The sequence below is a fragment of the Semicossyphus pulcher genome, unplaced genomic scaffold (genome assembly GCF_022749685.1).
Source record: "Semicossyphus pulcher isolate SPU_LCO1_2020_fin unplaced genomic scaffold, fSemPul1.0.p SCAF_2, whole genome shotgun sequence".
NCBI classification, from domain to species: Eukaryota; Metazoa; Chordata; class Actinopteri; order Labriformes; family Labridae; genus Semicossyphus; species Semicossyphus pulcher.
This window is the reverse complement of record NW_027211693.1, coordinates 25,713,626-25,735,801: the sequence shown is the minus strand read 5'-3', so window position 1 is coordinate 25,735,801 and position 22,176 is coordinate 25,713,626. Positions and strand designations below refer to the sequence as shown.

At 43.5% G+C, this 22,176-nt stretch overlaps 2 protein-coding genes across 4 annotated transcripts in view; one reads left to right on the top strand and one right to left on the bottom strand.

Annotated features, from left to right (window-relative positions):
- Positions 1-1,005: 1,005 nt before the first annotated feature.
- On the top strand, positions 1,006-7,756 carry gabrp (gamma-aminobutyric acid type A receptor subunit pi). The gene is made up of 10 exons (XM_069669490.1): positions 1,006-1,263; positions 2,439-2,499; positions 2,622-2,734; positions 2,844-2,911; positions 2,997-3,214; positions 4,083-4,165; positions 4,338-4,475; positions 4,562-4,714; positions 6,677-6,870; positions 6,947-7,756. Exons 2-10 carry the CDS (start codon positions 2,447-2,449, stop codon positions 7,274-7,276), a joined length of 1,350 nt encoding a protein of 449 aa, XP_069525591.1. The 5' UTR covers positions 1,006-1,263; positions 2,439-2,446; the 3' UTR covers positions 7,277-7,756.
- An 88-nt stretch (positions 7,757-7,844) lies between these two features.
- The window catches only part of afap1l1a (actin filament associated protein 1-like 1a), a 29,296-nt gene continuing 14,964 nt past the window's right edge, over positions 7,845-22,176 (bottom strand). Inside the window, exons 1-19 of one of the 3 annotated variants that reach the window (XM_069669489.1) lie at positions 21,112-21,235; positions 17,827-17,952; positions 16,673-16,756; positions 16,503-16,582; positions 15,927-16,065; positions 15,643-15,738; positions 15,341-15,555; positions 14,906-15,085; positions 14,691-14,774; positions 14,081-14,156; positions 13,760-13,879; positions 13,468-13,679; positions 13,035-13,180; positions 12,840-12,912; positions 12,172-12,286; positions 10,108-10,275; positions 9,270-9,445; positions 9,057-9,182; positions 7,845-8,789 (exon numbers count right to left, since the gene is read on the bottom strand). In XM_069669489.1, coding sequence (XP_069525590.1) covers positions 8,763-8,789; positions 9,057-9,182; positions 9,270-9,445; positions 10,108-10,275; positions 12,172-12,286; positions 12,840-12,912; positions 13,035-13,180; positions 13,468-13,679; positions 13,760-13,879; positions 14,081-14,156; positions 14,691-14,774; positions 14,906-15,085; positions 15,341-15,555; positions 15,643-15,738; positions 15,927-16,065; positions 16,503-16,582; positions 16,673-16,756; positions 17,827-17,952; positions 21,112-21,142 — 2,274 coding nt within the window. In that variant the 5' untranslated portion in view covers positions 21,143-21,235 and the 3' untranslated portion in view covers positions 7,845-8,762. Of the gene's footprint in view, positions 8,790-9,056; positions 9,183-9,269; positions 9,446-10,107; positions 10,276-12,171; positions 12,287-12,839; positions 12,913-13,034; positions 13,181-13,467; positions 13,680-13,759; positions 13,880-14,080; positions 14,157-14,690; positions 14,775-14,905; positions 15,086-15,340; positions 15,556-15,642; positions 15,739-15,926; positions 16,066-16,502; positions 16,583-16,672; positions 16,757-17,826; positions 17,953-21,111; positions 21,236-22,176 lie in introns of those variants that run through there. The other 2 variants (XM_069669486.1, XM_069669487.1) reach the window with 2 other exon arrangements.

Here is a 22,176-nt window from a genome sequence, read left to right as displayed (position 1 = left end):
TATGGCCCACTGATGAAAGCCTTTACGTTTGAAGTATTATGGACTGGGTGTCTGTGGCGACATTAGCAGTAAGCGGCGCCCAGTTAGTGACACGTTTTCCATCACCCAGCAGTGGTTGGTCTGACAGAGAGGGTAGGCGGAGCTATGTGGCTGCTTTTCCTGTCTCTGCAAGTGTTGCGAGTAAACAGTAATCTACCATGGCTGAACAAACAAAGAATCTACTATACCAAATAAAGTAGAAAAAAGGTATAACTTAGAGGGCACTTAGAGGGTATTGTTACTTCCATAATGAACACCCGGACCTGGGTACAAAACAGATTAGCATGAAGTGTCAGCAGCAGCATCCTCAAAAAGTTCAGCACGATTTCAACGTCCAAAATAAGGAATTAGCCGCTATTGTATCTATTATAGCAAATGTTCAGAGAGTATCACATCAACTGTGAGCTGCCGTAGGGAAGAAAATGAATTAAATCTTTGATGCAGTTATATGACAGACAAACAAAGGAAAGTAGGTGAAGTGGTCCTTTCATCTCATATGGGAGCCACATGGGTGTTTCACTGAAGTGAAGATAGAGACAGGAACCAAAATGTAGAGGTGACTAATCCACATGGTGACACTGATGCAAAGGAACAGAGTTGGAGGTGAGGGGGAGAGGGCATGAGGGAGCGAGACAGGGGAGCCCAGGAGGAGGTGTGGTGTCAGGGTAAATTGGAGGAGAAGGAAGCAGATAGAGATTAACGGGCAAAAGAATAAGAACGTGTGGGAGGACGAGAATTGAAAAGAAGTGGTTTGGCACATCAAGGTGGATTTATATGCTTGTTTGGGTGTGCATGCAGTATGTAGGTGTGGATGGTGGGCAGTGAGAACAGAGGGGATGGATGCAGTTCAAATGAGAGGGTGAGTGGCAGAAGCAGAGATGGAGAGAGAGAGAGGAAGAGGGAGGGAGGGAGGGGGGTGAACGGAGGCTCTGTGGGGAGATTAATACAGCTGTGCAGAGAGAACGAGGGAGATGCACAAACAGTAGAACAACCAACAGAAGCCTACACACACCAGGATCTAATAACAGAAGCGACTGTGTTTTTTACTATATAGATGGAAGAAACGCCGGGATACAGACATTAATAACCGAGGAAGGAGAGCAACCTCAGCCAGTCACACAAAAACATCTGGGACGGAGAGTGGGGGAGGAAACAAAGGAGAGAGTGGAAGGAGAAGAGGAGTGACCGGAGGTGGAAAAAAAGAGAAGCTGAAGACGGAAACAGGTAGGAGAAAGAGAGCGGCATGATGAGAACAAAGGTGAAAATGTAGAAACAATGGAAAGCTAAAGAGAGAACATTTAAAATGTAAAGAGAAATAGTTGTTTGGATGTGCATGCAGAAACAAAACAAATTTTCTCTCAAAAAAAATCTGTATTTCTATTTTGCGTTTTCGCCAATACATGTCTGAGAGGAGAAGATGAAGTGTGTAGAGGAATGAGAGAATGAGGGGGCGTCGAAAAACAACACAAATAATTAACTGAGACTTTATGTAAGCTTCAAATTCATGAAGAAGAAAGTGAATGAGAACAGGAAAATGTGGTGCCATGTATTAATCATCAAGTGGCACGATGTGTGCAAAAACAAGTAGGACCTAGTAACATCGATGGCTCTTAAATTGTCATTTATTGGACCATTAGCAATGTAGATCAATAGCGTTCATATGCGTCATCATTTACGGTGACAGTGCAGTGTGAATAATACATTGCATATTTAATAGAAGTGCTCTGCAAAGGCTCTGGCTTCATGTCTATAAAGTGTTTGCAAATATTGCTTTGGGAGCCACAGACACATGAGTGTTTGATTGAGTTTAATTTGGATCAAATTAAGAGGGGCCGAAGTCTAGTACTGACAGTGACACTGATCTGCAGGAGGAGAGAAGAGGAAAAGGATGGTGAGAAACAACTAGTGTAGACAACGCAGGGAATCCTAGATGAGTTATCTGTAAGGTTTGTGAATAAACCATGAGGTGGAGGCCACATAAATCAGAAGGTGTCCGACTATAAAACACCTGTGTGCAAAAAAGAAAAAAGCTTATAAAAGTGTAGGTGCACTCATGTCGCCTTATCTAGACGCTGATTCCATCGCTTACTGTGTTCGCAAGTGGGTGAGTGTGAGCAAAATGGAGCACCTACTAATATATTCATGAAACAAGGAGGATCGATGGACGTATCTGCTGCATTTTACAAGTTTGAGGGCAGGGAGGAAGCTCAGTTTTATAACATCAAAGAGGGGTGAGAAGGACTGCTGAGCTGCACATTTCCCCCGAGGTTTGCAATCAGAGTCGTGTAGGCGCTGCCACCTAATGGAGAAAGTGTGTTGTCCCATAAAATGTGAATGTGCAGGAGGATGATTTGTGGTTTTCTGTCGTCATAGTTTGGGTTTGTCACATCTCCCCGCAGGTCCCACCATGTCCGTCCACCTGCAGGCGCTCCTGATCCTCTGCCTGACCTTCACACAGGGGTGAGAGCTGGCCTGAGGTTCACAACACATGTACACGGTTAACACATGCTTATATTGACTTTTTAGATTGATTGAAACTGCTTGCGCCTCATTTGTTTTTCCTCTCTCTTTAATGTTTCCAGCGCTTGCATGTTTTCAAACACGCACTGGGGAGAGTGGAACGACTCTCAGCTTCTGCCAACGATTCAGAAGCTGATGAAAGGGTACAATCGCTACCTCAGACCTAATTTCAATGGTAAGAAGCTTGACAACTAATTGTTAGTCCATGCAAAACTTTAATAAACACTTTGCTTGTGTGTCTCCTTATTAAAAAGTTACTTATTTTCCACATCTCCCTTTGGCAGAGGGTCCAGTGGAGATTGGAATGAGTCTCGATATCGCCAGCATTGATGCCATCTCTGAAATCAACATGGTATACAATTTTTCTTCATGTTTCTTTCTTGCTCAGATGTTGAAATAGTGTGTTAAATTGACATTATATTACATCGTCTTTGCAGGACTACACTGCCACCATCTTCCTGCGCCAGCGGTGGCGTGATTCCCGGCTGGTGTTCCCGGGAAACGAGAGCGTCAGTGTGGACGGACGCCTGGTGTCGCTGCTCTGGATCCCGGACACCTTCATCCCGGACTCCAAGCGCTCCTTCCTGCATGACGTCACGGTGGAAAACCGCCTCATACGCATCTTCAGTAATGGAACTGTTCTCTACGCCCTACGGTATATTAATTTATAAGGTTTAGGTGGTATTGATTTGACATTTAGTGGCGTTTGAGCCTGCATTTATGTGTCATAAAAGAGGTTTTACAGATCCAGCAGAGCTTGCGTGGAGGAAATACGTGTTTTTGCAGATCTTTTTTCTTTAATATCATGCTGTTTTCTTCATTGTCGTGGTAATCAACCGTGAACTGGCCTTGGGATCTACTAAAAAAAGAAGGAAATCCACGATGTATCATCACTCAGTCATATAACTTCAGGGAATGCAGCTGAATTTTCTGTATTTCTCGTGCTCTTCAAATAGTTGTGTAAGTGAAGATTGGCAGATTCCCCCACGGCCAAATAAAAGCATTTGTCCTGACGTCTAATCTGTCATGTCACACTGATACACAACGTCATTATGACTGAACAGCTTCATTTAGGACGGAAAGGCCGGTGTCATGCGCTGCTTCCCTTTTTGTCCTTAGTAGAAGAATATGTTGATTTTATTACCTAACTAATGAATCTGTACTGAATATTCTCTGTTCTGTACATTGTGAAGCAGATCCAGGTCCATGATTGTCAGACAAAAAATCCTCACCGGTCTTATAAAATTAGCATATTTATCTATAACTACATTCAGAAAAAGGACATAATGACGTCCTAAGAGATAATTAGCTCACCTCCAACATGAATTATGCATAACTAATGCCGCAGGTACCCAATCGACTGATGCCGACACCTCACATATAAGTCCTTGTACTTCTGCGTGTTTCTAACGGGGAGACTTCTTTGTGTTCATTAATTAATAATTGCCTCGTCTTACATCAAAGAGTGTTTGAGGGGGAATTTTCTGAAGGTTTCTAATGATCTTGCTCTGAATACTCAACAGCATCACGGCTACGATCGCCTGCAACATGGACCTGACCAAGTACCCCATGGACAGACAGGTGTGCACGCTGCAGCTGGAGAGCTGTGAGTACCTGTGAGCCCCACCCTCACCTCACCATCAAACCTTCATCTCATCATCACCACCATTTTCATCATCGTCAGTGTAGTGAGTATCAGACAAGAGACGGTGTTATCTTTGGCAGGTTAGATTCATGAGATCTTAATTTAAAAAACCTGTGTGTGTATGTGTGGTCAGGGGGCTACAACCTGCAGGATGTGGTGTTTTACTGGACCAGAGGGAACGATTCAGTGAAGGGTTTGAACACACTGCGGCTGGCTCAGTACAGTGTGGAGAGCTACTACACAACAGTGTCAGAGGCTGTGTATGAGACAGGTACAGTTTATTATCAGTAATATTAAAGCGCCTTTTTTGTCTTGAAAACTTTCTATGAAGCTGTGTTGTTTTGTGTTTTTTAACAGGACAATATCCGAAGCTGGTGTTGCATTTTGCCCTGCGCAGAAACGTCTTGTTCTTCATCTTGGAGACGTACGTTCCCTCCGTTCTGCTGGTGGTTCTCTCCTGGGTCTCTTTCTGGATCAGCCAGTCCTCCGTCCCAGCCAGGACCTGCATCGGTCAGTAATCTCTAACTGCATTTTACAATATGTAAATTGTTAAATGGTAAATTGACTGTACTCATATAGCGCTTTTCTAGTCTTCCGACCACTCAAAGCACTTTTACACTACATGTCACATTCACCCTTTCACATGGCAAAGGCCTGAGTACCAATCTGACTGTAGCAGTCAGGGATCGAACCCCCAAACTTTCGATTGAGAGACGACCGACTCTACCTCTGAGCAACAGTACTAACAAAACGTACGCATGTGACGTTGGTAAACTTGAGTGCATCCATTACTAACAAAAAAACCTCTCCAATATTGATTTTCTGTGTGACCACGTCTAACTTTCCACCAGCTTTATGTTGTCAGATGTAAATATATGAAGCAAAAATAATGTCTTTAGATGTATTTAAATATAATCCAGTAATTTACAGCAGAAAACTGACAGGGAAACTAAAAACTAGATCAGGCTCCCAATTTGTGCCTTAACAATTACCACACCTAAATAAACAGCCTAAATCTTCCAATAGATACATACAATGCAAAAATGAAACCCAATTTCATTCAAAATTGAATTTCTATTTTGTTTAGTATTCATGTAAAACTATAGTTACACGTTTTGTTATTTAAGTTTTATTAGAAGTGAGGCGGAGACACTGCCAACGTGATGTTACCCATAGATTTTTGCAGCCTTGAGTTTGCCATCACCATTTTGACATTTTGGAGTCAGAAGTGAACATATGTTACCACTGAGCCACAGCCGCCCCAAAGGCCGACAAAGGCAGAACATCTTTGAGGACAACCAAACATCAGAGTTCGTCACTTTTTCAAAATCAAGGTAGCTAACTGCTACAGCAAACACTGCTTTGTGGTCTATTCTACAGCTAGCTCTACAGCTAGTGCCAGCACCAACTTGGTGAGCAAGTTGGATCTGTAGCAAACTCTCTGCCTGTAATACACAGAAACTGTGATAATGATTGGGAGGCTGATTTCGGCTAGCAAAAAAAGAGGTTTTAAATAAAATTCACCACGTGAACAAATAAAAGGTAAATGGACTGTACTTATGTAGCGCTTCTGTAGTCTTAACGACTCAAGCAGAGGCTGCGACCTAAAGTGCCCAACTGTCATATCATTATCAGTCATCACATGAAAGGACACTTTGACATGTAGCCTGAGGGAGGTGGGCATTGAGCCATCAACCTTCCGACTGAGAGTCGATTGACTCTACCGCTGAGTCACAGCCACCGATTATTTAGAGAATCTTTTAGGATGGCTAAACAACAGAGTTTGTCAAAAACAAAGTAGATATTTCTAAAGCAAGCCTCGCTTTGTGGTCTATTCTAATCTAAATGGGACCATGATTCATAAAATACAACATCATGCTGTGTAGAAAAAGACATGAAACTCGTGACTGAGACCATAAAATCCTTAATGAAATCCAAAATGTTAACTGAGGTGATTCAGACCATTCCGTCTAAATCTTTTTGCAACTATGAAGTCGCCCCCTGCTTGCCACCTAAAGGAATACAGGTTTGTGGCTATTCTGCATTGACTTCACTTTTCAGACCCTGAGACTTTAACCACTTCTTTTATACATTCTATGTGTTAATCACATTTTGTGTTGACATGGTGTTTTAGCTCGTGTCCAATAGGAAGACTCACCTTAGTAACTCCTGCAGTCTTATGTCTACCTATTATCAACAGAAGGAGTGCTCAGCAATGCTTTTGAACTGCAATACATGGTCATCACCTTGACTCCAGCTCAACACGTGTTTTGACCCTTACTATGATTAAGTGACACCGTTCCCCATCAGGTTAAAGGGCATCAGCAAAAGGATCAAGACAGCCAATGAAGAGAAGGAGGGGGGGCCGAGCTGTGGAGGATAAGACGTTAGCATTGATTACCAATATGTGGATGAGGGATTCAGCCACAGTCTGACATTATGGAAATAACAACACTGTGATGTCTTCTCCAGGGGTGACAACAGTCCTGACAATGACCACATTAATGATGGGCGCCCGCACTTCCCTACCCAACGCCAACTGCTTCATTAAGGCCATCGATGTTTATCTGGGGATCTGCTTCACCTTTATCTTCGGGGCACTGCTGGAGTACGCCTGCGCCCACTTCTACACCATGCAGAACCACACCTTAGAGGATCTGCACAGGGTGAGGGAAATATTCACTTTGAATATGTTTTTTTAAACAGAATGAAAACATAGTGATCTCTCTGTGTTTCTCTCAGGAGCTTCTGAAGGAGTTAAATGAATCCAAAGGGAACGGCTCCATCCCTGTCGTCACCTCCACCCAGCCAAACCAGTCTGTGGAGATCGGCTCCTCAGCAGACGAGCCCACGGAGCAGGCGGCCAACAGTGACACTAGGAACAATGCAGAGCCTAAAGAGAAAACAGGCAAGGGCTGCAGCCTGTCTTCTGTGAAGGATGCGTCGCGTAGGGCCGCATCCATCTTCACTGTTGAAAATCCACACAACATTGATCGCCATGCTCGCACCGTTTTCCCCACGGCGTTCCTGTTTGTCAATATCCTCTACTGGCTGTACTACCTCTTCCTCTGAGCGCTGCTTAGAAGCTGCTGCATTGTTCATTTCACCTTCCTGAAGCTACTCTACCTCCTCATTTGAGACCTAAATACCAGTTTCCACTGCCTGGATTTAAACTGATCATACAACCATTTTGTACCACATGTATAAAACCTACAGACAGGGCTATCAAGTGATGAAAAGCAGTTCAGTTAGGAGTCAGAATTCCTTCTTTGTGACACACGCTTTTATTCATCATGTTTGGATGGAACTGCTGCTGACATATTAGCATGTAAGTGACAATAAGAAGCCCCTTTCCGTCTATTTATGGACGATTCCATAGAAAAATGAGGATGAGTTCACTGGTTTAAACAACAGGCTGCCTGAGCTGCAGCACACTATACTGTGCTGCATTGAAATGCCTTCATTAAGTGACTGATGTAGATTTGTTCTTGTTTAGGTTTTCATACATTGTTTGTATGGAATCATGTTTATTTCACAGCATTTCATGTGAAATTAAAATAAATCAAAGACTGTGGATGTGTCGCATCTTTATGGGGGAGATACTGAGTGTGTGCATTGTGATAAATGACTGGAGGTGTAATGCTTGACAATAAGAAACACATTTATTATTCCCTCATCCTTGTAGGAGAACAGTAAAGTGCAAAAGTCGACCACATATTCTGGTGAAAACTTGTTAAAATGACATATAGTGAAGATTTTCCCACCACGAAACACACTGCTTTGTGTCAATGAATAGCACCACTTTGTTAGTTACTTAATTACCTCTTACACATACTGGTTCTGAATGTGTGCCGAACAGGCTCAGGTGGACGTTTGATTTAATTCCAACCAATTATGAAGCAGATGGTTTTGCTGTACAGCACAGATTGAACCTGAGAGGAGGAAGCTGCAGAGCACACTCTGCGCTCCATGGCACGTATACTGTAGCTGAATGATGATGAGAAATGTAACCTGGAACAGTATACAAACATACAAACAGTAGTCATGGCTCACTATGTACAGGCAGGAAAAACTTTATCTTATATAAAAGGCACTTTGTGGCTCTCCCTGCCCCCATCCTCCACCTTTCTCACACCTTAACAATCAAACATTACCCCGTACGCAACACTTCATGACAGCACAATCATGTGTTGCCTTTCTGCATCCCATGCACTCACTGTGATTCTCAATACACTTTTCTTGCATCTTTCTTTCACAAATTTTTCCTTTTTTTTCTGATTGCCACATTTGAATCTGTGTCTTCAAACACAAAAAACACTCATTCACAGTCAGTAAGCGGCTGTGGGATTCCTCACATTTGGCGCAGTCCTTTCTTAGGAAGACAGAAGATTAATTATTCAGACATGTACCTCCACCTAGTGGCAATTTTATTTCATTACAGTTTCCTCCTGGCTTCAGGATGTGGGTGGAAGGTAATCCTTTTGTAAGATTGAATCTCACGATAGTGTTAATAATGGCATCCATTTATTGGTTTTCCAGTGCCTTGATGATAACACTCTTAGGTTCCTTTCTTTGACTCCCATTCCTGCAGAGATAGAGGAACATGTCAGCAAGTTAGAAGATTTTAATGCACTCATTTACTAAATCACATCGACCTGGTGGTATCATTTAGGTTGAAATATTTATTTTTATTATTCTTTTCTCATTTGAAAACTCTGAAAAAATCTCTGCAAGTGACTGCACCAACATACACATACAGTTTATAGTTCATATGTGGACTGTGACTACAATGAATCCTGACGGCAGGATCTGTGCATGACGACAGGCTGAAGAAGTGTTCAGGAGGAGTTACCTTCGCCTTCTGCATGACAGTTCCTGAAGAAGAAGCATACACAGATGGAGGCCTCCTACGCATCTCCAGTGCACAGTTCACTGGCAAAGACTCGCTGTAGATATTCTGCTTCTTCTTGCTGGAGCCCTACACAAGCAGAAAAGTACATAAAAAATGTTAATGCAGGCAAATTTTATCAGGTATTTGTCTTTCCACCTACAACTACAAATCTACCTTAACAGGTGGTTTAGCATCAACAGGGGCACCCAGTGCTCCACCTGCCAGGCTCTTCTTGAGGTTTTCTTGGACCTGAGTGAGTCGGAGCTCCAGGTCCACCCTCTCTGCCTCTTTGGCTCTGCAGGCTTCTTCCAGCTGGGACACACGCTTGTTCAGGAAGGGCTTCCTCCTCTCTGCTCCACAGAAACACACAAAGTTCAACACAGTCAGACAAAGAAGGATTAGAAATATAGATTTTGTAATTTCATGCCCTATTTAAGAGTCTCAAAACGCAGTGTGACATTAACTGCACTACTGTATGGACAGTTTTAGGAACATTTACTTTTCCTGAGAGTTTCTTACTTATGCTACCATCCTACTTTACCACAGCTACAGATACCCTGTCCTTCTGAGTTTAAAATGTTACATTGAGTTTATACATTTTGATATACTTTCATAGTCAAAACTGCCCAAAAATCGTAAAAACAATCAAATAATATTGTGCATAATAATATAACAGAGTCAGGAGCCATTCTGCAGCCCAATGAGTATTTTTACTTGTGATCCATTTTGTTGCTAATGGTTTTATACTTTATATATAAAGTATGTTCATACTTTTTTCCATCTCTGCGTGCAATATGAAACTACAGGAAATTAATAAGATTAAGAAGGAATTTTCACAGACATGCCTTTGCCTTAATAATGAAAGCAATTAGTTTTTTTTATTTATCCCTGTAGGGAAAATCTCCTCTCACATGATCCTCTAATAATGGGGTCTGAGTTCAGAGTCAGATATAGATTAGGGATACAGAATTTGTACTTGACGTGCAAGCAAGTCTGTTCTGCATCTTCTCACCAGAGGCCGTCTTCAGCTCTTCCTTCAGCTCTTTCTTCTCCTGTCGCAGGGTCACCAGTGCATTTCGTATCCCATCCCTCTCTCTTTCCAGCTCCTCCTTTTCGTTCAGGTAACGCTTGGCGTCCTCTTCAGCTCGAGTTTTCCCATACCGTCCGTACTGGTTGGCATCTGGGTGGAGATGTCAGACGAGAACAAAGGTGAGGGTTCAAATGTTCAGAGGTTATGGGAAGGAGACAAAACGTCTCACGGCAATATTTCTTCCAGTCCTTGTCAGCGCCTCATGTGAGAACGATGAAGCCACCTCTACAACTCACCAGAAAGTGCAGCATACAAATATGCATTTTTTCACAATTCACACAAATAATTTAAGGACCAAAGATTGATGTGATGCATGAATAAAAGAAAAACACACACACACTCCTGCAGAGTGAGAGGTCAGGAGGCAAGACAGCGGATCCAATGCAAGTGTCCAATAAATCTCAGGTTACATCCTGAAGCCCTCAGCCCAGCAGAGCACTGCTTCTTTGATGTGTCAGGACGTCCCAGTGACGGCCTGTGAAACAGCTCTGTGGAGAGCTGAGACAACCGACCACACCGATATCACTTTCTTAAACTCAGGATGCTCTTCTTTTTTATTCGTGTGGCAGAGGCCAACAGACACATCGGAGACGATGGAAGAGGGATGAGATTATGAACGGAAAGTGAGAAGATGATGGAGAATAGAGATAAAGAAGAGGAACATTGAGCCGGAGAAAAGCTCCAATTTTATGACCACTGAAAGGATTGTAAGAAGAGTGCACGCTATAAGGGAACTTCAGTCAGACAACTCACGTTTGTGATAGTTTGAAATGTTTATTGCAGCAGCAGAACAGCGTCTCGGCTCTGACCTCATCACTCCTCCCTGATTTATTTTACATGCAGAAATTTGAGAGTGATGAGATAATGTCTTAAACCTCTCTAGGGTGGATGCTGGGGTGGTGGTGGTGTGGCGGACAGTATGAGTGCAGTACTGGTGCAGGGCAGCGGTGGCAATGACAGAGCAGAGGGCGAGTCAGGAATGTTGCAGGTTAAAAAGGCCAACAAATTGGGAGGAAGTGTTTGACAGGTGATTGTGGAGAAAGACGCGTGTCAAGTGTGAAATCAGTGCAGCTTGAGCTAGCTTGCAGGCGTCGCCCCATTTAAGCTTTGGTATCCATCTCTCGTGTGACACATAGCTTTATTAAGGGGGTGCCATGTGTGTTATTTTGGTATTCCTCAAAGGGCATTTTTTTAATGAGTAAAAACGTGCAGTAAAGTATGGTTTACAAAGTGTTACTGAAGTGCATTAAAGATATTGGCTCAGAAATTACTTGCATAACAAATCTTAGTGTAATGTGACCGCTGGTGTGCATTCTACTGGGTACATTTCTCAGCTTTAAAAAATGGGGTTCCACAGGGATCCACTTTGGATCCTCTTCTCTTTACAAACGACAGTTACATGTTGTTTCTATCTGTTTGCAGACTACACTATTTAATGAAAACAATACTGATACAATAGAGATTATTTGTTTGTATACACTGCAGAACAGTTTTGATACTATAGAGAGTCTTAGAGGACTTAGATTGGTTTTACATGAAAAACATTTTTTTTGATTTTATCAACACATTAAGTTATTGGAAAACATTTCCTTGTATATCATCTAATTTGGTTCTTCAGTAAGCTATATTTTTAGGTAAATGTAGGTTCTTTTATCGAAATAGGAAGTGTTGGTCCATCTTCATTTCTCCCAGCTGTCAAAGGGGTACCTCACTAATGTAGCTTTGCACTCATACAGTATAATACTGTAAAATCCAGAATTTAGAGTGTGTGAGTGAGAGATGTAGATGTTTTAATTGGTAGTTCAGTGATTGCTCACACAATAGTTCTCTCTTTAACAGGGTACTTCTACACACACCTTAATCTTAGTGACTTTCCACTGCATAAATAATGATTAAGTTGAATACATCAGAATAGTTTATGAGACAAGACACACTCTCACTGGAGGTACTGCAACGTTACTTTGCAAAACAGTCTGATGCACTTACTTGAGCCTGTTCGTTTGAGGGACACTAAAGGCTTGGTTCTGTCCGAGTCGCTGCTGGAGAAACTCGAGCGCCGCTTCCCCTGATTCCCAGACTGCTGTCTGCAGTTCTCCCCTGACTGGGTGGAGAAAAGAAGGAGGGGTGGGGGACATGACAGATGTGAGAGGATGCAAAAAGAAGGATGAGGACAGAGAGAAAAAAGAAAGCAACGTTTGTATATTAAGGTAAGTAATAAACTTATCTTCAGATTTATTGCTGTGAGACCACTGAGGTGTGTATGTTTGTGGCTGGAGGAGGTTGGAGGTTTGTGTTTAAGTGCATGTCATTGGGGTTAAGAGGGAGGTGTTTACTGGCGGTAAAACCGCCATGACCTCTTGCCTTCCTGTCATCAGTTGATCGCTTTGTCTTTTTTTTGTCTTTTTTTCCCTCCCTCATGCCCACACACTGCTTTTTCTTTGGCCTACAAAAAGCCGTCATTGATAGGCATGAAACAGAGCACTGTCTGTCTGTCTGAGTGAATGATATGGGGTGTCATATTCCCACAGAGACAGTCCCAAACAGCTGCACACACACAGACATGCAGCTTCTAATCTTGTCGCATCAAAGGAAAGCATTACGCGTACGGTTTTACAGAATCAGAAAGCATGAGTGTCTGAGCACATGCGTCCCACCTGCATGTCTTCATTGGGGACCTCATCATATGTTCTGCAGTCTGTAGATGTACCGCTGGAGGAAGTGGCCCACCTAGGATCAGCGAAAAAAGAGGAAAGGAAATCTGCATGAGGTCTAAACATCATCTCATTGGTCAGTGGCCTTGCTCTGACCTCGACCAAATATTCCTGCTCCCCCCGCTCTGTCTCACTCACAGGAAGGAATGCCGTGCAGCGTCGCGGATGTTAGCAATGGTTTCTACGTCAACATAGTCGTAATGCAGCGACTCTGGGTCTGTGGCAGAGCCCGTCTCTGCCAAGAGGACACCCAGCCATCTTCCAAGTTCCACAGAGCTGCTACCCTAGAAAGAGACAGGACAAGTCAGCTTTGAAGTATGAAACAATTAAACAGTACGTATCTATTATTTTAAACTTATTAGCAGCCGAACAAGGAAACAATGATTCTTTTAGCTTGCTTGGTTTCCACGGACTCCTGTGCAAAATATCTTGTTTTTGGTTGCTTAATGTTCACAATGTTAACCAGCTAGCCACTAATTTTGTTGCAGTTGAGAAAGTTGCAGTCTGTAAAATGAAAACATTGCGCTGAAAGACATTTAAAATATCAACAAGTGCAGGCTCAGTATTTTACCTCCAGAGCAGCCACCTCTGTGCTGCTCCGTAGGATTCTGAAGGCAAAGGGATGTTTGGGTCCCAGCCCCGGGACCACATCGCAGCCGTGTAGGGGAAGTGAAGGCAGAGAGGTCCGAGGGTCTCCTTTTTCATGGTAAAAGTGCAGGGAGCCTCTGCACACGCAACACCACTGCTCCCGCCACACCTGGTTCACTAGCACAGACAGGTAGCCTGCATGGCGACAAGGGAGCGAAAGAATTAGGTGCCTGCAATGTTAGAGACGTAAAATGTGACAGTGAAGTGGTTCTGACCTTGTCGGGGGTCGCTGCAGGATGTTCGTGGATCTCCTGGCTGAGGGAGCTTCTTCTTGGAAAAGCTGATGATGCGTGTGATTTTACGACCAGCAGCGAAAGCTCCCCGTTTCACCTTACCTACATCCAAAAAAAAAAAGGATCAAACACTTATGTCCAACTTTATCTTTATCCCATCTGCAATATCCATCCCACATAACACAATATTAAGTCACGTGATGACTTCAGAGCAAACTGTCTCCGCTGAAGACTGCAGCTGAAAAAAGCTGCTAAGTGTGAGCTGCTGTATTGATTTTGAGGCTGTGTGTGTCTCTGTCTCACCGTTCTCTCTGCAGTTCTCTCCAGTCGACACGCCCACACTGTCTGAATCTGATGTGTTCCTCTCTGCGGATAGTCTCTGAGGAAGAAGCACACAAACACAGGTTTAGTCTGCTAGAATCAAACTAGAACAAGGCCCGCTGCTCTTGTCTTTCACAAATTAAGAGCTAAATAACAAAACACGAGACAAGCTGACATATGTATCTGCATCATTCTCCCTGGTGCAATCTCATAACCATGAGATAATGAGATAGACTAATCCTCTGTCATTTCCTTATAAACTCCCCTCTGTCATCATACCGTGCTTTCATTGATGACAGGGCCTTGCTTAGTTTATGTTCTGACAGGTTGGTAAGCTTTAAAGACGATGTGTCTGTTCCAACACTGACTCACTACCTACACTATCATTTCTGTCTTACCATCCAATTACGCTGCTTCCCTTTGTTCTGCAAGCCAAATACAGGCATCACTCCGTGCTGCTTGGAACCAACAACTAGGAAATTCGCATTTGACAACCAACCTTTCCTCACCTCAGCTGAGGCTGTAAAAAATGTTTTCAAGGATAAAACTGACAGAGGCGTGCTGAAACAAACATCCTCTCTTCTGCTCTTACCTTGTCAAGCTCAGTTTTTCTTGGGATGACAGGAGATGCAGATTCCTCAGGCCCGGCGCTCTGACCGCTCACCTCTCTGACAACCTGTGGGGATGATGTCACTCTCAACTTGAACACTTCCTTTTGATGTGTTTTTTCCACACTGTCAAACCCACTTCAAGTGGCTGTCAGTCACAGTCGGTGTGGCCTCCATGTAATAGCAAAATGTAGCTTACCCTGAGCCACCTGTGGGCCTGCTCCTTGCTTTGTACAGCCAGCACCAGAGCGTCTCCATTGGGCAAGGTGAAGCGGAGTTCATGGTGCTTCCTCTTGCTGTCTTTAGGTGCATAGACCACAGTGCACTGGGGCAGCAGCAGGTCCACATAGGGGCATGTATCCTTAGAACTCTTATAGCACTGCAGAGGAGCACATGTGGTAAGCTCAGGAAACATAGCATGTAACCTGAATGTAAGATTGCGTGAAATCCTGAATCAATCAATCAATCAATCATTTAATTGTATCTATATAGTCTACATAGCAGTCTTTTCCTTTTTAAATAATGCTTAATCTGTTGCCGTTTTAAAGCTTGTAAAAGAGTACCATTAAAGTGTGGTTGGTAACATTATTTTCATAGACCCAACATTTATCCATCGTTAATCAATCGTAAGTACCTGTAGTCTGTTCTCCCGTATGACGGTGAGTTGTTTCGCCCACTGGCCAAAACGTTTCTTGCGCAGCAGGAAGGCACAGATGCGACAGTCCCTGGCAGGAGGCATGGAGCTCTCATCCGAGGGCCACTGATGAGTGAGTCTGACGCCCGGGCTCCTCTCTTCCTCGTCCTCCTCGTAGGACTCGTAGGAGCTGCTCAGAGCATCTGAGTCATTGTCTGGGAGAGGAACGACAGAGAGGGTAAAATGTGTTGTGAACAAAAGCTGTGTTTTCAAGTAAAGTTTGGGGGCTGTTTGATACTCACATGAGTTTTTGCGGTGTGAGTTAATGCAGGTGGTGGGGTAGTTGTTTTCAGCATCTTCATATCCATCCTCTATGGAGTTAGGAGGGCTAGGCCTGACTGAAAATGGAAGAAAAATCCTAATAAGTCCTTACAGTATGTTCCAACATGCGCTTTAATACAAGACGTTCTTAGTAATTATGTTTGAAAAAGTGCTGCATGGCTATGTTTGTATAATTAAAGTGCTGAGTACTTAAAGTCAAATGACACTAAGGGCACCGAGTTCAGCACAGCAAGAAGATGCTGACCTCGTGTGATGATGTACTCAGGCATCTTGCCAGGACTGAGCGGCACTGCCTCCTCATAGTACTCCTCAGGAGGAGGCGTTGTGGGCAGAGGGGGAGGCGAGTCAGCTGAGTGCGGGGCAGGGGAGTCTGCACAGTCCTGCTGAGGGAGAGGTACAAACACACGTCTCAAATTTCCTCCATAACCAAGAGAGATTTTAATTCACAGCTTTCAAACTACAACATCAGAGAGATACAGAATTAAACCCTCAAAATAATATCCATAAATTAGACACATGGGCTCTGGGCAGGCCCCAACATCTTAATTCTTCCAACAGCTTGCAGAGTGATGAGCATGTGTGCATGGGAAACCCCCACAACATGCAATACACTCTGTGTTTTTCTTTTTCTCTCTAATTTAGAGGAACAATTGTTCTCTGGAAAGTTGGACTTGGAAATTAAGTGCTATAAAGGACTGCATACAACAACATACATCCCTCACACTGTGTTGACCTACTTTCAGGATTTAAAGCTAATGTTTCATAATGTAGTTTTAATTTCTGGATATAAGGTGAATTTTACTGTAAATTGGCTACTTGCCTGTTTTAAAGTGTCGATCTGTGGGTTCTTTTCTTCTTTTAGATCATCTGTAACATCTTTTAGGTCTCCCAGCTCGCAGTCTGAAACAACAACAACATATATTCATTCATGCAGGTCAGACATAGAGAAAGGTTTTCATTTTACGGCAAAAAGTTTGAGCTCAAACTCACCAAATGTCTCAAAGAGCGACTCTACAAAGCTGGTGCCGTTTCTGTACACTGATGAGTTCATGTAGATGTAGTCTGTTCCTGAAACTGGAGGTGAGGAAGCAGCAAATGTAAACAATTATTGCATGGAAAGAAATATATGATATTTAAACTTCTATCTCACAGCATACACCTAAAATTGAAGTCTTCTGCATGTGTGATAAACTCTAAAGATCAGAGGTGGTAACAAATTACAAGTACTCACGTTATTGTAATTGAGTAGCTTTTTCGTGTACTTGCACTTTCCAAAGTATTTTTCAAAGTCTGTAATATTACTTTTACTTTAGTATGTTTTAAATGAAGTAAAGTAACTAGCTACATTTGTGCAACAATCTGTTACGAAGTAAAATATTAATCTTCGGATATTGCGAGCCAGAAAGAAAAACTGACTTGGACCAGGCGCAAATAAAATGCATCGCATCAAAAACAGGCCAATCAGTTCAAAGTGTCATGCATCGCATCAAATCAGAGGTGCCGAAGTTTATTGAAACCGGCGTTAGATCGCTCTCTTCAAAGCCGCCAGACTCCATTAACAAAAACAGTCATTTTACCTTGCAGAAGAACAAGGGACTTGCTGGTCTACTGCTGACTCGTTACATGTCGTAACACACATTAGTTCAGAACTGAACCAATACTTTAAAACACCACACAACAACACAAACAAACTAACCGATCGAGGCAGCCGTAGACCATCAGCAACTCCCGTGTTCTGCAGGGTAAAATTACTGTTTTTGTCAATGGAGTCTGGTGGCTATGAAGAGAGCGATATAACTGCTGTGTGTGGTTAAACAAAGGATCTTACTCTTTGGCAAAAGGTCCATCTCTCCTTTATAAAGCCATTCATGGCACTAGTTGGAACACCTGTTACTTTAACTACATAAACCCTGACATTGTTCCAACTGTGCAATCGTTTCCTCTCTTCCCTCTCAGTTCATTTGCATAGGGTGCATGTGTGAGGTAACCTTGGCAAAATTAGTTTATTATAAAAATCTGCGGGTACTTTTTAAGTGAGCAACTTAAAAAAGTACTTCTACTTCAGTACAATATTTCAGTACTCTTTACACATCTGCTAAAAACATAAAAAGGTCTCTTCCTCTGTCTTCCTTATCCTCACTGACCTGACGGCTGAATCTGCTGCAGGAGGTTCCACACGGAGGTCTTCTTCTCCTGCGTGGAGGAGCTGAGGTTCTCCTGGTCCAGCATCTTCAGCAGTGCGCCCAGCTCACTCACCAACACCTCCATTGCTAGACAGAGAGGGAGGGCAAAGGTCAGGGGGGGCACGGGTTCAGTATATCAGCGGAGAGGTCAAAGGTCAGACTGACAAGTCCAAACAAACCCGAAGGTGTATGTGAGAGAGGCTCTTTCTATTTAGCTTTGCCTGTGTCTTTCTTTCGTTTTCTGTCACTTTGCTTCACAGTTTGTCTGGATCAATCTGCCACCTTATCACACAGCTGCCCTCCTCTCCTTCTCTCTCTGATACCAGCTAGACTAAACAACAACAAAGGGCTGGACAGACAGGAAACAGGTTTGCTAATTACCAAAAATAACAACTATTACACAGAATAAGAACAGGACATCCTGCACAAGCAACAAAGTAAACCAATGTTCAGTCTTTCTGCAGCCGCTCGGAGATGTTGCTGGCTCACAGGCCGACGGGCACAAACCCAAATTTCAATCAACTGTCACTCTTAATGCTAAGAAGGTAAATTAAGTGCTCTGTAAAGATGTTGGCAGAAATATGAGAACCTGAGAAGAATAATCGAAGGACCACTTAACAGAGGCCAGAGCAGGCCAAATGTACCAGCGAGCATTGGGACCTGATCGTTATCTAACAGTCGGGAGATTCAAGTCATGCGTTCACGTAAGCCAGAGACAGACCTCCAGTAATACTTTCTCCTCACAGGGCTCTACAGGTTCTAAAACACTGTGTGGCTTAATGGGGATATATGCTTCACATCACATGTTGATCTGAGAGGTGGGACTGCTCCACTCCCTGTTTTCAGAGCAGAAATTAAATAAACCGTCTGGCTCCTGCAGCTGCTGGACATCCTGAGAACAGGTCCACAACCTGCTGCTGGGTTTGAGACCCTGGATTTTCTGCCAGACACAAGCAAGTGCCACCAATCCTCTCAGAAGCTTTGGTTTTATATTCTTTCTGTCTGTATTGTTGCATCCTAACACACATTACTCCATCTCAATAATCCTGAAATCCACATCAACTCATGAGAACTGGCTGAGTCACTGCTGGCACACTTGTCTGCCTCCTCCCCCCTCCCCTCCACCACCGCTACTTCTCACTCCCTCCATCTCTTTCACCCACTCGCTCCCCCTCGCCTCATTTTCACAGTCCAGTCACATTAGACCTGCTGAACCGTGCATCTTGCTGGAGGTCAGCCACGGGACAGACGCTGAGCCAGAAAAGTCTTTGTTCTGCAGGTGGTCATAGACCTGCTGCTAAACAAACACAAGATACACAGACACACTGACATGCACAACGTGTAAAGGAAGGCTTGCATGATGTATAGTTAGAGGGCCTGGTCAAACAAGAGGCACACAAGCCAGCCTGTTGTGTTTTCTGTGCTAGCTTGAGGAGCTAATAATCTCTTGGATGTATCACTCGGACACAAAAAGCTTGTACGTAATCACAGCTGACAAGCAGAAAGCGATGAGCTGGGAGATGTATCTGGTGCTTTTCAGTAATGTTTGCTCTACATTAAGTCGGCTGCTCCCACTCCTTAAAGACAGACATACTTTCCTGAGGTGGGTCTTCCTATGGGCCTAACAATGCCCAGCCAAGGCTGCGGTCAAAAGAGCTGCAGTTCAGTAGGTGTGTGTGTTTAACCACTTGGTCTTCTTTACAAGTGTGATTTCCGTCTATTGTATTTAGAGCGCACTCGCACTCTGAGAAGCGGGCATTAAGGACTTTATCCATGGAGGGACTTGGAATGTCTCCTCATTAAAAATCCGATTCACCCCGAGGGAAATGAGGAAGGGGAGGTCAGGGATGAAGAGGAAACTCATGAGAGTGGGAAGTCTTGGCCTGGGGAGAGCTGTCTCTCTGCCAGGGGTTCCAGCTGCTTAGAATGTGGCTCTGGTTTAACGCTGGGCTTCCCCTAATCGAGTGGAAGATAGAGTTTTATCCACTGCGTGACTCATTCACAGCAGAGAGAAAGTGAAATCTATACCAGTCAGCATTAAATCAAATATAGCACAGAAATCACAACGTTGCGTTCAAGGAGTCTGCTTCAGCCAAAAGCAGTATTTGACATGTGAGGCGTATAGGACCATCCTTAATCCCCTGGTCATGCCTTTATAATGCACACCACACTACTAAACATCTAAAGCAGCGTATGATCCTTTAAATCTCTGTGTGTTTGTGTAAGAGTGTGATGTGTCTTTGATGTCGCTAACATCAGATAAGACACTGTTTTAACCCAGAAGCCCAGGGAAGCTACACACAAGCTTGCGTAAGACAATAATGCTGCTTAAAAACAAGTTGGATATGGTTTGATTAAAGCCACACCAGGGCGAAACTGCAATATTTCCAGCTGCAAAAAGCACATACTGGTTACTCTACATCTAAATCCACAAGATGAGGGGTTTTTACAGCTGCACTGTCTGCACAAAAGATGGATGCAGGCAGTGCACCACGCCTGCAGGAATGCGTTGCACACAAACTTTTACCTCCTCACACCAGTCTGACAATTGCTGTTAAACACAGGACACATTCCTCACCTTGTTAATAGTGCCAGAGTCTGCAGAGTTTGTGTGCATTGTGTAGTGACGCAGAGTTTGTTTAACAGTGCAGACTGTTACAAGAGGCTTGCATTAGCAGAGTTTCTGTACAAAGTCTTTGAGGGAGGGAGAGAAAGGGGGAGTAAGGTGGGGGCGAGTTGAGCACCTGTGCTAACATGTCCAACAAACCCTGATATGATCAATAATGTGACCTCAAGAGGGTGCACAGGGTTTTTTTTCTTCTTCATGGTCTGCCACACATTGCACCCTCACCCACAAATAACTTCACATAATGCTGAAATAGGCAAAATTCAGTCATTCGGCACCAATCAGTTTCACAATATTGTTGCAGGCAGACGTTCCAGCTAATCACACAGGAATTTGCACCAAACAACGAGTCTCTATTGGCTTAAAAATTACAATGTTTCATTATTGAGTCTGGGTGGCAAAATGTTGCTTTCCCAACAACTCAACATTTCTGCCTTTCTTGGTATTTCAGCGAGTTGGCATGACGCTGAAGGCATGAAGTAAACATCACCTGATGTCAAAGCTCCTGTGTGATGGCTGCAGCTGTGTGCCTTCACATTGTCCTGTACATTTACATCTCTTTAGGAATCGCTCCCCCTTCTTTACCTTCAGAAAGCCAAAGACTTCCCTTTAACTCTTACCTTCGACAGCAGTGGATGAGAGTCCCACCATTTTCCAAGGTGAAGCAGGAGACAATCCGGTTCTTTCATGTACAATCAGATTCTGAAGGAGATACTCCAGAGTCAAAGGCTGCCCGTGCGCTCTGTGGAGGTGAGCTAAAGTCTGCCTACTGCTGCATTCACACCCCCCTTACCTCTCCTTCCCTCCCTCTGATCTGTTATCTCCCTGTACCTCCCTCCCACTCTGTCTCCCCTCCTCTCTTTTCTTTAAGGGGGGTTAGGTGGTGCTCTGTTTGTGTGTGTGTGTGCTATTGCAGCCCCCTCCGCTGTAATCCTAGGGATCGTATAGCACCTGGGAAAGGCTTGCTGAGTAAACACACACATGTCGACTAATAGCTTACTCACATTCTTTATTCTTTCACATTCTTTCCCTCAACACATTATTAACCTTTAACTGGATCCACATAGGGGCGGCCATACAGGAGATGCCAGTGAACCCATTCACACACCAGATACAGTAAAGCATTACACTTTACATTAGAGCATCTTCAAGACATTGACTAATAAGATACCTGTAAAATGTTTCCAGTAAAGTTCTTCTTGTTTTAACGCCTTTATTTAGAAAATATGAGGTGAAAAATAAAAGGGGGATTAAGTGAAGTCTGACAGAGTGGAGGTGGAGGCGAGTTGAGACAGTTCAGAGTTACACGTGGATGACTCGCCGCCTTGGGGCAAACTCATGTGCCCCAACATGCTGCTTTCAATCACATGGGGCACTTACACTGCACCACGGACACACACAGAACAATACACAACCATATCCACAACAATGGTGAGACTTACATGCACAGACAAAGAAAGTGTATGCTGTAACTTAATGACAGATACAGGATGAAAACACTGTCATCTGGATGCAGGGCTGCAACACGTCAAACACAAGATCACCTGTTATGGATTCTGGTTTGAACCCTTTGACCCCCTTTTTCTAATCTCAATACATTTTAGTTTAAGTACTTCATTTAAGATTTTCTGCTTATTTACTTTTGTTCAGATAGACGATGAAAACCATTCTCATTTGTTTGAAAA